The sequence below is a fragment of the Ischnura elegans genome, chromosome 4, assembly GCF_921293095.1.
Source record: "Ischnura elegans chromosome 4, ioIscEleg1.1, whole genome shotgun sequence".
Taxonomy (NCBI): Eukaryota; Metazoa; Arthropoda; class Insecta; order Odonata; family Coenagrionidae; genus Ischnura; species Ischnura elegans.
Genome location: NC_060249.1, coordinates 44,355,619 through 44,373,470, shown reverse-complemented (window position 1 = coordinate 44,373,470; position 17,852 = coordinate 44,355,619). Strand labels below are relative to the sequence as shown.

Here is a 17,852-nt window from a genome sequence, read left to right as displayed (position 1 = left end):
ATATATGTTTTATCACTATAATCAGGCACTCTTAATTGCAAATTAAAACCCATATGGGGTACTAGTAATCGAAGGAGAAAGGAACAACATCAGTGATAATTTTCTATTGTTAGGGAATTCTCTCAGTCACTTTTGGTGTTAAAAGATTCGTCGTGTGTTCTTTATTGGAGCATATTATAAAAATGCCTAGTAAATTCAGGAGAGGTGGGAAGGTCAGGTTATGGGTGGGAAGTTATTGTGTCTAACAATTTCAATGAAAATGGTTAGGTAAATAAGTTTTGAGTGAGCGAGGCCACCATTGCAAATTTGTCTCATTTTAGAGCCAAAACTGCATGTCATGAATATTTCCACACTAACGTCAGCAGGGGCAGATCCAGAATTTTTTCTGGGGGAGACAACAGGGTCTAACAGGCAAACGATCTTCTCATATTTGGGATTAAGAACTACATGCAACAATTACTCTATAAAGTATAATCTTAATTTTTGTATAAAAGTTATTAATATGTAAATATTTATAACTTTTATATTAAAATATAGCATTTATTAATATTTGTATTAAAAATCTCATCTATTTTTTATGCATCTGTGGGGGCCCCGGTGCCCGCTCCACTAAATCCACCTATGAACGTCAGTGCTGTTGGGAAAGAAAGTGGCCATTGAATTACAAAGAAGAATTGCAATGCTTTACGGAGCAGGATTAGTTCAATGCACATGTCACTCAGATTGACCCCTTTTGGTCCGAGCCAAGATTTCGAACTGGTTTTGAGAGTGAGCTAATTGATCTGGCTTCCTGAGCAGTATGGTCGGACTTCTTTATTCACCAGCCCAGACTGAGTTGGCAAAATCAATCTCAGCTCTGTTGGTAAACATGGTGTATAATTCAGGAAATTTCTTTAATTAGTTTTGCTTGCTACGGGCATTAGGTTTGAAAAAAATCACGTATAGCTGTAATTGAAATAGAATGGTTTGTTTTATCTTTCAATTTTCATCTGGAGATTGGTATAATGTTTATTGTGGTTATTTTTTAAAATGTTACCATGTATTCCTTGGCAGCAGTATAGCATATCCAGGCCCAAAATATTACCTCAATTTTTTTTATTAGGCAAGGTAAAATAAATGCTAAATAGGACGTTGATTAGCCAGTCAGAGAGGGGAGCAGGCTCTTGAGGATGCATTAGACAAGAGCTGCAAGGAGTATGGCATGAAGATTAATCACAAGAATGCATAGGTTATGCGGTTTTGTAAAGCACCACAATCTAGTAATGTGAGACTCAAGGAAAACATAGGTGAGGAAAAACTTGACCAGGTGGAACAATTCCACTATTTGGGCAGCACATTAAAGAAAAATGGATACAGCAGTTAGGACATCAAGAAGAGAATTGCGCTAGCAAAGGAAGCGTTCATGAAAAAGAAAGCTCATGAGAGGATCATTATGTAACAGTTTAAAGAAAAGGCTGGTGAAGAGTCTGATCTGGAGTGTAGCACTTAGCGGTGTGGAAACATGGACACTTTGGAAGAAGGATGCGAGAGGACTGGAGGCATTTGAGAGTTGGTTGTGGAGAAGAATGGAGAAAGTGAAGTGGATGGTGAGTGAGGAGAGATAGCTTCTTGATGAGATACTAAGGAGACAGAAGGTATTGATGGAGGGAGTACTTAGCTGAGAGGGCATGTTGAAAACAATGTTAGAGGGTAGAATGTTGGGTAAACATGGGAGAGGAAGGGAGAGAATAGGATTTTTAGATATAAGGAACGGGAGTAGATCTTGTTATGAATTAAAGAGGGAAGTCCACGAGGGGAGTGAAGACTGTGGGAATTCTTCATGAAGTTCCATGCAAACTTCCCTCAATCAGTAGAATACTTTTATAGTAATAATGGGGTAAATTTGCTCTGACAATTATGTTGCAGTGTATCATGATATAGCTTATCTTTTCATGATCCAACTTAGGAATTTTCAGCTCTGTCATCATAGAGTACTTAATATTCACAACAAATATTCAAATCCGTAACAATGGAAGAATTTGTAGCATTTATTACAGATTTATATTGTAAAACTATTTACAGTAAAATTATGTTAGTACAACTGCTCCCAAATTTTAATGCTGAGGATGAGATAGCTTTTAAGCCTGCAAAGGTTTAAAAATAATGTGGAAAATTGAATTAGGGCATTTACTTAATGCATATATTTTTATTTAAATGACACAATTATGCTCCTAGCCTGTTATTCCTCTGGAATCTTGTAACGCAAAGCCTATGCTTAGGTTTTCTAGGACTGGAACTGTAGAAATTACATCTGAGGAAAGAAAAAAATTAATTGAAAAAATTGGTTATTTTGAATATCCTCCTGATGAAGACATTAGGATCCTATCTGGTGTGGGGCTTCATATTCACTTCTTTGGGAAGTTGATAACAAAAATTTTACCTATTATGTCTTGGCCTGTTGGAAGCCTGATTGAAGCTTTTGTTGGGCTTGTAGCTTTTTTTAAGTTTTCAATTTGAAAATTTATTTTATCTATTTATTTTAGTAATTTTCACTTACAGCCGTGATGCCAATTTACAGTGAAATTTTTAATAATAACATGAATTAGACACAATACAATAACTATATAAAAACTAACTAAGAATCAACCTGTAGGGAAAGTAAAACATTCGAATCAAAATGTAAAGTAACAGTAATGACTCACCTTTACATGGGCTAGATTGAGATACAAATATCCTTACCTGTCTCAGATACCCAAGTAAGTTCTGAAGTACTGTAACCATAGATTGGTAGACTTCAAAATTTTTTATTCTTGAATGAAAGTTTGGCAGACTTGGCCGTCAGACAACATATTGGTGAGTTTCATTGCAGTTTTAAATAATAGTAGAATGTTTGGAATAGCAAAATTAGCCTTTGCTGGAGGAATTGGGGGAGAGGATTAGACTTTTCTCATTTTATGGACAGAATCTATTGAAACAAAGAGGTTAATGCTTTAAAGTAGAGATGTGCGAATAGTATCCGCGAATACTCGAATACCTCGAATATTAGAAAGTATTCGATATTCGAGGTTTCGAATAGTTATGCGAAAAGTACCGCCTCGAATACCTCGAATACTTTGAATTTCGCGTCATACACTGTCGCACGCACGTCGTTGGTAGTTGACTCGGAGAAATGTAGAGAACTGTAGTCATTTAGTGCTCGCAGCGCCGTTTTACGCAAGTTGACGAATTACCTCAAATTCGTGGATTTTAGCGGTGAAAAGAGTTCGTCGAGGGGAACCGAAAATGGTCGGGTGAAAAAATCCGAAAATCCCCGATTCCCCCCACCAGGAGAACCTCAGTGCCTTGGGATAGCAACCTTAGGGCATTTCCCACGATCCGCTATCCCCCTCCATTCAGCACTCGCCTCACCCACTCTGACGCTTTCCTCTTCTCCGAAATCAAACAAAAGGTCCCAGCTCGCGCAAGGATCGCATTGCGAAGACCCCTGCTTCGAAAAAAATATCGAGTTACGAGAACAATAAAAACGTGTTTCACGCCCTCCCCCCTTTTCTCACACACTGACCTTTTTCTGGCTACCTGCTTCGAAGTTCCCCATTTCTGGAGGTCAACTGCTGTGTGAGTACCGTGGGATACTTACATTAGCGCATTTCCCAAGATCCGGTATCCCTCTCCATTCAGCACTAGCCCCCCCCCCCTCCTCTGAGGCTTTCCGGCTTTCCTCTTCTTCGAAATAAAAAAAAGGTCACAGCTCGCGCAGGGATCATATTACGAAGACCTTAGCTTCGAAAAAATACCAAGTTACACGAGAACAATAGAAACGTGTTTCCGGCCCTCCCTTTTCTCCCCCACCGACCTTTTTTTTCCTACCAGCTTCGAAGTTCCCCATTTCTGTGGAGGTCAACCGCTGCATGAGTCATCTATTAGCACAAAAGGTGTCTAAGAATGACTTTCGTCAATTGATGTTACACCTTTATTGAATTGAAATATTAGTAATGTGCGCGTAATTTCAAAAAGAATAAGACCAAACACGAAGTATTTCTGAGTTTATTTAAGCATTTTACGCAAAGAAATAAATGTCAAAATACGACGGAGACTTAGCATTCTGGCGAAACTCGATATGAGCAGCAGAGCTTCTCGGAAGTTGATGCGGTATTTTTTTCCGAAAGCATATATAAAGTTACAATTTATGAGTGGTGCTATAAATCTTTATCGTTACAATCCCAGTCAAAGGGATATTTTCTCAGAATATTTGGTTTCACCCTGATAGCAATTCCAATTCATCTTCTTATCTCGTGAGAACTACCAAAGATGGACTGAAAATAATTGAAGAAAATCCGGTGGAAAAGAGCCTGTATTTTGCAAAATGCCTCAGATTGTCAGCTAGCACTTGGCAGCAGAAGTGGGGGTAAAGCGATGTTAGTTGAATTAATTATATGCCCAATTGTTTCCATAAAATTAAAATATTCATTAATCAGCTAAATTCCTGTTCGAATCATTTAAATGAAATCAAAATTACTCCCCAAAATCTTGTGTTGCCTGCTGCATAGGCAACCTAGTCAAACATTCCAGCATTCATCATTTAGTATTCGAGGTATTCGAAATTCGAGGTATTCGAATATTCGAGCAATGATTTCATATTCGAATTCGATATTCGAATTCGAGAAATCTGCTATTCGACCCATCTCTACTTTAAAGATCTTCTAGAAATAGTTAATGTTACTTATGAAATTTGATTTAAGATATGGATGACTTGAATAATACAAAGTTGTCATACTGATTAAGTTGAGGTGGGATTTGTGCTTTGAGAATGAAACTTTGCATCAAAATTTGATTCTGGAAATGTGTTTGCTAAGTTATTTCATGGAATGTATTTTGTCTTTGATGCCCTATGTGTATGAATCAAGATGCAAGAATACATTCCCTTTCGTTTATGAATAGGACAGTGCCTTTCCCATCTGGAGTTTCAGGTTTGATATGATTTATAGGATGCTTCTTTTATCAAGACTTGGGACTGCAGTGTATATGACAATTTTTACTTTCATTTCAGTGTAGGATGATACACAGTGTACATCTTTAATGAGATAATTAATTCCAATTTGATCACTCCTCTGGCTTCTAAATTTGTACCTAATTCATCCCCATGGTCTTACTATTTGTCACCCTGTGTATTGTTTCAGTTTCTTTGAGCATACTGTAGTGTAGCTTCTTAATAGTTGTGCCTCTTATGCTTGTGTTCCGCTGTTCCCTCAACTTGATAGCCTGAGTGACCAATCCTCAGGCTATCAACATGGATGTTAGCCATTGTAAACAGGTTTTAGGAGGAAAAACTCAAGAAATCATAAGAAGTTGGTGAAATAGGACCCCATTTCAATGAATGAGCATCATAGGTTTTGGTGGAACTTGCCATACACAAATAAAAGCCATGATAATGAGTAGACTAAAATTAGGAAATGGGGTAGAGGCTGGTTGAATTTAATAGAGGGATGAGGAGGAGATTTATAATGCCATTTATAATGTAATTTTTTGTAAAAGTTTTTGATAGACTCAGGTGGTATAGTCTAGAATTTTGTTCGGGAGGGGTCCAAAACCAAGGGGAAGATTTTTTAAAAACAGTACTAAGTAGAGGATTTTAAACTAATTTTAGCACATTTCATAATCGAAAAACTTCATTTCTTACAGAAATCTCTGGTAAATTCATGATGTTTCAATATTTGGTTTTCTAATGTGATGCAAAGTAAGTGCTTCTATATTTTGGGGGGGTCTGGACCCCCCTTGCTATGCTGCTGGTGCCAACAGTGGAAGTTGCAATGATGCCATTTTTAGGTGATTGGCTGGTATATTGTGTATGTAGTTATTTCTTTTCCATTATTTTTCTGAAATAGCTCCAGTAAATATTCAAATTATCACTAAAAAGCAATCATATGACTTCATTATCTTAAGGACTGCTGCAAAAATAGGAATCCCTATCCCTTTTTTCAACAGCATTTACAGCTTATCCCAGACAACACTTGCCAGAATGTTTTTGATAGATTGAAAACTTTCCTGGTGGACAACATGGGTATAGTAATGGAAAAAGATATGGTAAAAAATATCTTTTGAGTAATTACAGTATGAATTCATTTTCATCAACCCAAAATTTTTTAACACAAATTATCCTTGAACACCTAACAAGATAACAGTGTTCTCCAGAGACTGGAAGTTTTATTTTCTTTAATGGCAGCTTTTTGTAACAATTTTACAGTGTCTTGTTCGTATTTAATTCCTTTTTTTTATTTACAGCCTAATTGCTACTCACGTGTGGTGGACATTTTGGGGAAAAAACACATCCTCATTTTTGCTCTACGTCGGATTCCTCGTGGAGAAGAACTAACCTACGATTACAAGTTTCCTTTTGAGGATGTGAAAATACCATGTCATTGTGCATCTAAACGTTGCAGAAAGTATCTAAACTAATTGAGTGCAGTGTTTGGCGATTATTATTGCCTGTTGTGTGGACTTAAGTTATGCATTTGATGACTCTTGGTAGTTATATGAAATCAAATCCAGTCATGAACTGTTGAAGCATTTTAAATATTTTGTGTGTATATTTTATTTTGTATTATTTAAACAAGAATTCATCATTGTAAGAAACGCAGTTTATACTATTGCATTTGGTGCCAAGGAAATGAATTACATGTTATATTATTGATCAATGTTGGCACATTTCATCCAGCATTTGGTGTCACTTTTGAATAGTAATATTTTTGTTTAAGTTTTCCTTTTTTAAATTATTTTAATGAAGTATGAAAGAATTATAGTTTTATATTCGTATGTGGGTTTTGATGCCAAATGTAACCCTACTTCAGGATATCTCCAAGACATTTAATCACAGAGCATTTCCTGAAGATTGGGGAGTTAAATCAGTGCCTGTAATGATGAAATTGTTCGTGATTGGGAATTGCTCATGGACTATATTGTTAGGCTCAAGATTGTCCAGAGAAATAATTTCTTATGAAGTGAATTAGACTTGCCACCGTGTGGTGTGATGAGTGAAACCAAGCCTAGTAATTGCTAGCACAATCAACTTTTGTATGCGGACGTTTGCATGCTATTGTATCATGTATAATGAATTCCAAGTCAATCTTATTGTCACTTGGTTATTAATGTATTTTAAAATGGAAGGGAAGATTATATCCTATGGATATTACTTGTGATATTAAATAAACTTACTACTCACACGAAAAATCCGTCAGCACAGTATCGGATGATACAATACCTATCGTGTTGAAAATATCTCAATCGTAAAAAAATGTCCGCGAGAATGCGAATTACTATATCTTTGAGATTATAATAAAGATTTTTACGCAAAACAGGAATGACTGTCGTTACTGAAAAGCATAACAACCTTAGTTACTTCCTCCATACCTATTTATCAAGTAGCCATTGCATTACAAGAAATACAATGATTGGAGCAAAATTTTTGATCACCATTTTAATTTTGGAAGTTGTTTTCTTCATCAAAATTCCTTATTTCCACCCCCATAAGCTCAACTGTATGGATACGACTCGATAAACCACTGCGATCAATCGAGACATTTTAGGTTCCATGCATTACGAAACCAGCCAATGGGAGTATCTGTTTCATACGCTCATTCACCATCGTGTTTTAGGGGAGGAAGTCAAGGGGGGGTTGCAGGAATGTATGTGTTGGTTGTCAAGCTGTTTTGTTGCAAAATGAAGTGAAATTGTGTGTTTGAGAGAAGCTTGGTGCTTCTCACTGCCTTCCATTAACACGTGAAATACGGTATTGTCATCGTGGCTAACCTTCTAGCGCCAGAATGCAGGCATCAATTGTGGTTTACCTGTTACGAAGGGAAATATGAACGTACTATGAATACTACTCTACGTATTGTCCCGTTATAAGCTTTCCTTTCGTGTCTCATGTGTATAACCTGGAAAATAATAATCGTAATCGCAGAAGAGAACAACGAAAATCAGAAATGTTACAACGCATCGGAGCTTATGTGAAAGATAGGTAATGCATAAAGATTTTTGTTGCAAAGGAGAGTTTCAACGGGAGTGACAATGGATTCCAGAACCTTAAGTTTTCTTCGTGGACCTGTTAATAAATGTGTAAATAGTGTTTGAATCGTAGTAAGGAGTGCTGTTTTCGTTAATAAACTTGTGTAGCTTGTGCCGCGCTCGTGTTTGTCGTCATTCAACCTCGGGGAGCTGAGAATGCTGTCCGTGTCTATTATTGTTATTGTGTCAAAATCACGGTTTTGTTGCCGAGTGAAAGAAGAACTAAGTTATTTCATAGATGTTACGAGCGTTTTTACTTTCTTTTGATCCGCATGAAATTCTACAGCTTTAAGTCCAGATTTTTACTTTTTGATCAGGTCATTGTCTTCCTTGAAAATGGTGTGCGTTTTTTTAACAAGGTCATATATACTGCTCTCAACGCTCACGGAATGTTTATCTCTCTTACTCACCTCCAGATGACGTCATCGTGAAATAAATGTTATGTCTCAAGAGCCGGGGACCTTCAAAAAGTCCCCGAAACTCTTCAATCATCAACTTTAAATGTTTTGTTGTGGAGCCAAAACTTAGGTCTGTACAACTAGCTAAGAGTGATATCTCCGCCTCTGTTTTATTGTAGCATGCACAATCATCCCTCACTTCCCTGTACGCCCACTCAACATTCCCTTTAAATCCCTCGCGGGCTCCGCCAAAATGAATCGCCGACGTAGTGACAGGCATAATAACCGTCCCGCGAGAGGCAAGAAGAAGGTAGTTCCGGAGTCAGACATCACGCTCCGGGACGATGTTCCCAGGCCAACCTCCGCCGCCACCCACGCTACGAGAAGCTCAGCTAGCCGAGATGGCGGGATTAAAAAGCTTATCTTCCACGATGACGGAGGTAGGAAAGGGCCTGAAATTAACGGCGGGGAAGGAAACCCTTTGGAGTCGAGAGACAAGGGGCAATACCTTGAAGAGGACCCTTCACCCTCCCGCGTTGGTAATGGCACTACAGGGAACGATCCGTCCACCGCACCTTCTGGTCCCACAAATATCGTAAGCCAAAGGGATTCTGAGGCGACCACAACGGTGACTACTACTACGGCTACCACTACATCTTCATCCATCCTCAATGCCCGCAAGCTTCCCAAAAAACGTAAGTACGAACCGTCTGCAGAATTCGAAGAAGCCGAAAGGACACCTACTTCCGTTGCCGCTCCTGCGATAGTGTCCGCCCCCATCGTAGTGTCTGCTACGAACGCCAACCCTCCAACGCCGCCGGTGACCGCCTCTGATGTGCAGCGACCCCCTCAAAGTCATCCCAGCGTCCTTGTCGCTCCCCGCCAGCAACAGCAGCCCCCACCGCCCACCCACCAATCTCTTAGGCCACCCTCACCCTCGCCTCCTCATGCTCCACCCCCACAGGCAGCAGCCGTGGATTATTCTCGGTTGTATTACGGTTCACATTCTCCCGCACCCCCTCAAAGAACCCTTATCACGCACCCTGAAGAGAGTCCCCATCACATTCAACAGCCTCCACCCCCTCAGCAAAGTGCTGCTCCTCTCCAGCAGGAAGTGCTTCGGGAAGTAATACCCCCAGTGGACCTAAATGAGTGGGTAGGCCACAGGGTATTGGCAAACAGGGGAGGGACATATATGCCAGGTGTTGTTTGGGCTGCCATCGGTTCATCTGATGTCAGTGTCAAGTTCGACAACGAAAGCTGCGGCGATTGTGGCATTGGAAGAGGAGGACGAGGCAGTGCTATTGGGGCGCAGGCCTTCCGTCCTGGTGGGGCTGTGAGAAGTGATAGTTACTGCCGAGATGGACGTGACGGAGGTTATCACGGCAACGGTCCCGGTATGGACACTGTCGGAGATAGAGAATGGACGTATAGGGATATTTTCAGTGCTGGAAAATATGATGTGATCGCGGATTGTAGTCCAGGTATCGGGCAGGTGTCACCTGGTACGAGGGTGTGCCTCAGATTGTCAGGATTAAAGTCTGAAACGGGATCAGATTTGGTTCGTCAAAGAACATTATCCTCCGAAGATGGGACGGCTAGGAACCGCTTTGTTGAAGGAGTGGTCTGCGCCATTCTCACTACTCGTCCTGTGACCTTCCTCGTTCGACCTTTCGGTGGACCCATCGGCCGGGATTCACCTGTGAGTATCTCGTGGATAAAGTTGTGTCTTTAGTAGCTCCTCGTGCTGCTTCTACCTAATCACCTGATTTCGGCCTTTTCATTTTTTAAAGCTTACATTTTTGATATTGTAAATTTTTTCCAGCATTTCGTATGCATGTTTTTTCCACGTCAAGTATATATTGCGAATTTTGTCGATCTACATGTATGCAATGACAGTATTAATTAATGCATTGCTCTCAGATATCGAGTACAGTTTATGGTCGAAAATGATCAATTTTTGTTGTAATTTAAGGTCTATTTTCATGCTAATCCTATTTACTTAAGTCCACAATTCTCCTCAGAATCTACAATATTCTCTATTTGTTTTCCATTGAGTTTACTTTTGTAGCTTTTTATTTAAGGGCGAGTAATATTCATGTAATGCTAGGTATATGTGCTGATTACTGTAAGGGGAGAGAAACAGTTGGGTCTGGCCATAGCAGGTGGTTTCCATGTTTATTTTGATTCACTTGGGGAGGGACTTCAGTCCGATTATTGTTTTCATTACTGCTTCCAAGTTTCATTTCACCCCAATGACATGTCTACCTCTTCCGCATTTCTTAGTGGTGAATTAACTCAGGATTGATAGAATAAATGTTTATGGGAAAATTTGGTCACAATTTAAGATACCATTAAGTTTATGATGCGATTAAATACCATTAAGTGTATTGAAGGTAATTTTTTCACTAGAAAAATTATTCCGAAGAATTCTTTAAGTACATGAATAACCTACATTGTTGTTAAAGATTAACTGTGGACTTCAGTTCATCTCATTGTATTGGTTGGTATATTTCCTGAAGCATATTGCAAAGAATATTAAATTTCATGGTTGAAAGTTAACTTGAATTAAATAAAAATTATTCAACTGGCCCAAGTATGAATCAGAAATTACACTCTAGAAATTGCTTCAACTCATTGTTCACGGATGTTTGCAAATTTTTATAAGAAATTTTTACTGGAATGGTTTGAAAACTAATTCTGTACCTTCTTTGGGTTTTCTGATTGATTTTCCTGTGAGAAGTTCAAAGTCACTGAGTCATAACAGTACTTGGCAGTTACCTTTGTAATAAGCTCAAAAATCCATTCATTCTTTTGTAATGGATTTTAAGGTACTTAAAGAATTTTTTGGAGGAGAATTGTAGGTTATTTTTTGTTCTCTGTTGGAAACTGGTTGACCTTGGCCTTGAAAGTGAAATTATGGAAATAATTTCCTAACTCTGATGGCTGGCCCTTGGATTTCCATTGAAAGTTAGCATTTACATTTCATATCTTGGCACCTACGAGCATATCCCAAATTTTTATATTGGTGGCAATTTTTCAATCGAAATAATTTTGTGTCCTTTAAAAGATTATTGTGTTATTATTTTTGTGAACTTTTTTACCTGTGCCATACTGATTGGTATCATTTAGTACCGTCTTTAACCACGTTGAAATTCCAGTTGGTGAACTTTCGAGCCATTGATTTGTATCCTGTTTTAAGTTGAGTGGCACCTGATTTAAAGTTTGTTTGACATTGCAATTGGCTTTAAATTGCAGCTGCTGATAAAGGTTGCTTACCTTAGAAATGTGAATGCACAAATGAAGCATGGTATGAAATGTACAAACATTAAGGGAAAACTTATCATCATGCATAATTGCATTGTAATATATCTTTCCCCCTCATACCTAGTTACCCCTTTCTGGGCAAGGATTGTCAATTGTGTTGTATATTGCAACTCATGCAAACTAGTCAGGTTACTACCAAAATTCAGTGAATTCTTATCACCTCCATATCTTATCAGCATATATCAAAGATTTTGGCAAATGATGTTAATTGTTCTCCTTTTTAGTTAAATACAACTTGTCTGGCCTTGGACTGGCATGTAGGTCTTGAAATGTGTGTTGATCAGGCCTTCCTCCCACCAAGTGTGATAGTGTTTGAAAGGGTATATTGGTGTTAATTATTCATAAATAATGGGCTTGTGAAACAGTAATGGATCCAGGAGAAATATTTCTGAATGCTTAAGAAATATTCATGTTTACTTAGCCATTGTTTAAATGGATTTAAAAAGTAGTGCTATCATAAAAATGGTTTAACTCATTTAATACCTAATATGTGTTGAACCCTTGGGAAAAGATATCCATTGAGTGAGTTTTAATCGAGTTCATAATTTGAGAGGGACCATTATAAGTCTTCAGCCTTTTGAAGAGAGTAACGATTGCTACAGAAGCTTATAATAAGCCTATATTAAGCTTAGAATCATTATGAGGATGCAATAAGTAAGGAAAGTTGTAGAGAAAACTAATGTTTATCGTTTAGGTTTTGTTAGAGGTATTGTTCATTATTAGGTAATTTACAAGGGAATTTTAAGTAGGTGGATCAATTGTTGGATTGATAGACTGCTGAAGAAGTTCACAGGAATTATTCTTACGGTAAAGGCTTAATACTGCTTTTGAATGTGGCCAAAGCTTTGTTAAGTAAGTGTTGTGCATCTTCACTTCCGTCATAACCTGGGTCAGATTTAAATATTTTTTCAGCGGCGACAGTTCAATATCTTTTGTTTTGCTTGCAGGTTATTCAGTGCTTACTTATGTCGGAAAACCATGGTTATTAAAATTACCATTTTCCTATTTTCCAAGTTATTGTTATGGATAGGGGACTTTGCAGCCATCTTATTATATCAGCCGCTGGTCACGTTGTCTGTGGTTTCTGTTATTAAGTGGTTTTGGGTACTTTCTTAAGGAATGGCAACTTCCTTTAGGCGGCCTATAAAATAATTTACAACTTGAATTCAATCCTTAGAGAATTATTGATCCATATCATCACCTTTAATGCATTGAAGTAAGTATGGGTTATCTGATTGTTTCTATATTTTCTTCTGTGATCCCAATAGAATTAATCGTCCTGTTATCTGAGTGGCTCTTGATTATAGAGTTAAATCACTTCAATTTAAGATCCTCCTCTGTCACCCTTGCCTTTATTTTGTATTATTTTCCTCTGTGGAACTTAACACATTCTTGATATTGCACAGTGGTAGAGAGTGGTGCAGACGATCCTGGTTTTAATGTGTTGATTCTGAAGCCAGTATTCCTTTTTGGCCATTTGTGTTTTTTTATCGTTGACGAACCCCTCTTACCTTTAAGATTCTTCTTTTAGTTTCTGATGTTTATTCTTCAATTTTGATACAATTTCTGCTTGTATTGGCAGCTGAAGGAAGAGGTTGCGGAATGTGAACACATGGAACATATACTCAGATAACAGTGTGTTTCTGATTGTGTATGATTTAAGTATTATTAAAGTCTTTTGGTTCTACCACGTTGTACATTCATGCTGAATGTAAAAATTTTCCATTCTCCAAAGAAATTTGCCACTGTGTCGCTGAAAAACTATCAGGGAGTGGTGTGTCATGTATACACCATGGTTTGGTCTCCCATATCTCATATGCAGCTGCATTCCCTCTCCACTGCTCACACTTCTTACATAGCATCCTTTAGCTCCTCCGCTTCATGACCAGAGTTTTGCACCCACTTTCTCATGAATACATTCAGTAACGTGAGGCTGAAAATAAAATTTCTGTGGAAGATAGAAACTTTTTCTTCCATCATGCGTATTGTTTCAGTGTTTTTTCTAAGTTTGTCTGGCCGAATAGTCTTATATATTTCATCACAGTTTGTTAAATGTGTAACTCACCTACCAAAATTTAATGCTCTAGGTCAGGGGTCTCCAATTTAATAGGCCACGCGGGCCACATTCCAAGTTCCAAATCGCCCCGTGGGCCGGATAGCAAATTTGCCGATTACTGAAGTACACGATATTTGATACTTGAAACGATTGCGCGGGCTGGATAAAAGCCCTCCGCGGGCCGTATTTTGGAGATTCCTGCTCTAGGTTGTTCAATAATGTTAAAATTTATTTTAAAATGTTATTTAATTAAATTTTTTTATGCTTCTGCAAAAATTTCTTCTATTCCCTGTGTCATCTACCTGCTTACCCGTCATAATTGAGTGGAATCATTTGTATTAATAACTATAAAGTATCATGGTTTAAGAATCTGTCATTAAAATACCATATATGTTGCTAAGGATTGAATGTTCTTGGTGTCATGCTAATTACTTTGTGCTTTCACTTAGGTTGAAGAGGTTATAGTGAAAAGAGCTGATTTGCGTCTTCTATTACCTCCATGGTGGGAGGAAATCGATTCTTCTCAGCTACCTTTGGATGATATTTATCACCATCCACACCATCACAACACACACCACCACCATCCTCATCATGCTCGTCCAACTTCTTACCCGGAACCTGTCCCAGCACTGACAACAAGTGGCGTAAGTATTTGTATTATAAGATTGGTCTCTACTATGTTAAGTATGAGTGAGTAAGAAGTTTTCAAATACATTTCATGGAAAATTCTAAGTGGTTTAATTCACCTGTGACCGGGAGCATGCAGCAATCTAGTATTGCGCCAATTATGCAGGCAAATGATAGCCCAGCAGGTATATTGCCTGTCACACCTGTTGGCCAGTACACTGTAGTTCGATATTGGAAAGTTTTCATGCTTGCAAGTATCCTTGAACTAGTGCTGTATCAGGAATCCAGTGAAACAGACTTGGATAGGTGAATGAATTTAAATGTGGATTTTTTATCCACATGTGATGAACATCTTTTCAGGTGTGACTATATCTGAGAAGGTTGATAAAATTGATATTATAGTTGATCAACAAGTAAAGTGAAGCAAACATGATGAAGACGCAGGTGCATAATATGGCTAAGTGGTATCAGTTTTCCATGGAAATTTGGGTTTAAGTTAATTTTGGCCAGAGAGGGGCTGTATTTTCTTGTATTGGAAAGGAAATTGTATTCTACAATCGACTAAGTGGCTGGTGTGCCTGGAAATCAAGCATGCTAAGAAAATCAAGAAAAAGTAAAAAAATTCGAACGTAAAAAAACAGCTCCCTCATCAATACATTGAATCTAGTGGCAAAAAGTATTCTCTTGCAACTTATTATATTTCCAAGCTAGAGAAAATGGATTGCTAAGAAAAAATCCTCGTGAAATGATTAAATCCTCAGATGAAGGCTTATTTTAACCTCACGAGCGTGTGTGATGCAGCATATACGAGGGTTGTTCAATAAGTAATGCCCTTCATTTTTTTTAAAAAGCCATTAATATACATACATTAATGTCCTTGTCAGTGCTTCACAATTGATGTTTGTTCTCTGCGCTTATGAAGTTTGACAACGTTCTAGGAGTTAGCAGGACTGTAGTACAAAACGGCGGTTACATATGACTCATGTTAAAAGCAGCATGCCGTTATTGAATTTGTACAGAAAAAGAAACCATAGTGAACATCCATAAACGTTTGTTTGCAGTGTATGGCAACGCTGCAGTTGGTAGGAGTGAAGTTGGGCGTTGGGTAAAGAAAGTTACAGCCTCAGGAGATGCAGAAACAGAGCTCCATGATCAGCCATGCTCGGCATAGCAACGCCTACAAGACAAAAGCATTTACCACCAGGGAATACATGCTCCTCCAAAATGTTGGCGCTAGTGCCTTTGTGTGTAATGGGTACTACATAGAAAAATAGGGCAGGGAATAGACATGTTGATACACATTGTCACCAAATTCTGACTCTGCAGTAAATATATTCTCAGAAAAAATAAGGGGCATTACGTATTGAACGACCCTCGTACATCCTCGCTTTCCCGTTCCTGTACGGTGCTTTAATCATTGGTATTTAAGCTTCCCAGGGTGCTTAAATTTGGAGGCACTGAAGATTTTATGCAGAGATTATGTAAAATATGCTGAGCATCATAATCGCTCTCCAAAAAATAAACAGGGTTCTGAATGGAGTGGACAGTTTTTACGTCTGTATCTTGTCTCTTTTTCTATTTCCATTGTTTGTACACACTACATACTTTCTTCTCCTATTTAAATGTTTCAGTTTGTGGATTGTATTGAACTAAGTGCTGTCTGGTCATACATTCTGTATCGGTATCATATTTTTAAAATCGTTTCTCAAAAATGTTCTGGAAATCCAAAATTATGTAATACTTACAATTTTTATTAAAATTAAATAGCTCTCATTCTAATTCGTAATATGAAGACATTGTAACATGTTGATGAAGTTTAAGGATCGGTAAGAAAGAATAGTTAAAATGTAGGACAGGTTATTACACATTTTTTCAATTCTCAATGAATGAGAATATTGTTGGTTCTCAGGCCTAAGCCAGTGTCTATGTTTAAGATTCTTTTTTTCCATTGTTTCCATCCCAGCCATAACTGTACAAGTGTGCACACAATGTGATGGTTGAGCAGTTTACTAAAAATTTATTTTACAGGAACTATCAGTTATGTGGGAAGTTTAACTTTATTCCTTATTGATATTTTTATTTCCTCTCAAGGGTTTTGTGGTGAGGGATGGGTTCCAGCATGGCACAACGTCTCCCATTGGGACTGCAACCATGGCACCCATTACCCATCCAGAGCATCAGCATAGTGTGGTGGGTCCTCACCTGCGTCAGCAACCTCCTCAGCATCTCCCAAGTCGTGGCACTCTTGCTGAGTCCACACCTGAGAGTCTTCCGCAACAGGGACTCTATCGGGGAAGTGGAGGGAGAGTGGTTGATGATGATGACCTCTATGGAGAGAGTGATGACGACTTGAGGCGAGAAGATATACTCTTCCCCCCTGAGACAGGAGGTTTGTACATTTTTTTGTACACTATCATTCTAAAAGCCCTGAAACTGATTGTTAGTGGAACCTCAAATTGTTGTAAAAATGAAGCCTAGTTAAATTATTACTTAAAGCAATTTATATTGACAGGATGATATTCATGACTTCATATGTATTTCTATTTCTTATCAACTGGGTATTTCCCAAAAATTTTAATTCGAGTATAATATTTTTTAAAGAAAATTAATTCCCCAAGGCCGTACTCTTTGATGGGCAGATTGCTAATGGGAGGTAATTGTTACAAATGGGAGGTAAGGGCAATTACCTCCCATTAGCAATCTGCCCATCAAAGAGTACGGCCTTGGGGAATTAATTTTCTTTAAACTGTTTAACGGCCGTAGTTCGTTCAATCCCTTATACGAGTATAATATGCTTTAAAAGTTAATTTACATTGAGGAAACCTGTGGAGCAAAAAGAATTTTAAAAAAGGTTAATTGTTAATGGAGATATTGAGTGTTGAAAGGGCAGATCCAGGATTTCTTTCTGGAGGGGTCGAGGTTAAAAGCAAGGCCGTATCCAGAATTTTGTTCCGGGGTAGGAGGGGCATAAGGATACCTCGTAATACAAATGAACGCCACGATAATGGGACTGTATTGAAAATATTGCATATTTTTTAAGGGTCGGGGAGGGAGATCCTTAGATCCGCGTATTAGTGTTGAGATAGGCGGAAGTTCATATTTTTTCATGTGAGAGGGCAACAGAATGAAATTGATGTGATAACATATTCCATAAGATTTTGTTTGGCAATGCAGAAGGGAGGTAAGGGAGACAGCCTAGAGCAGTGCAGAAGAATATTTTTAACTTGCCTCAACAGACAATGGTATCTGAAGGTTTTCTTAATGCCAAATCTGCTGTAGAAAATACCCACAAAAACAGTAGAAATTATTGTATTATTCGAAATTTACTAGTGTTGGAAACATCAAAACAAGTATTTTATGTACCTATTGAACTTAATACCTGAGGTACAATTTTCTGATTTTAT

General features: G+C 38.1%; 2 protein-coding genes and 1 long non-coding RNA gene across 4 annotated transcripts in view; 2 read left to right on the top strand and 1 right to left on the bottom strand.

Annotated features, from left to right (window-relative positions):
* The window catches only part of LOC124157386, a 39,883-nt gene extending 32,553 nt beyond the window's left edge, over window positions 1-7,330 (top strand). For both annotated transcript variants that reach the window (XM_046532063.1, XM_046532062.1), the window contains exon 14: window positions 6,259-7,330. In XM_046532063.1, coding sequence (XP_046388019.1) covers window positions 6,259-6,432 — 174 coding nt within the window. In that variant the 3' untranslated portion in view covers window positions 6,433-7,330. The remainder of the gene's footprint in view (window positions 1-6,258) is intronic.
* LOC124157389 lies at window positions 2,008-2,969 on the bottom strand. The gene is made up of 2 exons (XR_006864581.1): window positions 2,719-2,969; window positions 2,008-2,290 (listed from the first exon to the last, which is right to left on the bottom strand). It is a non-coding gene; the product is annotated as an uncharacterized LOC124157389 (long non-coding RNA).
* Window positions 7,331-7,608: 278 nt separating the features above from the next.
* LOC124158125 overlaps window positions 7,609-17,852 on the top strand; it is a 59,695-nt gene continuing 49,451 nt past the window's right edge. The window contains exons 1-3 of the mRNA XM_046533308.1: window positions 7,609-10,140; window positions 14,271-14,465; window positions 16,540-16,837. Of these exons, the coding sequence (XP_046389264.1) occupies window positions 8,692-10,140; window positions 14,271-14,465; window positions 16,540-16,837 (1,942 nt within the window). The 5' untranslated portion in view covers window positions 7,609-8,691. The remainder of the gene's footprint in view (window positions 10,141-14,270; window positions 14,466-16,539; window positions 16,838-17,852) is intronic.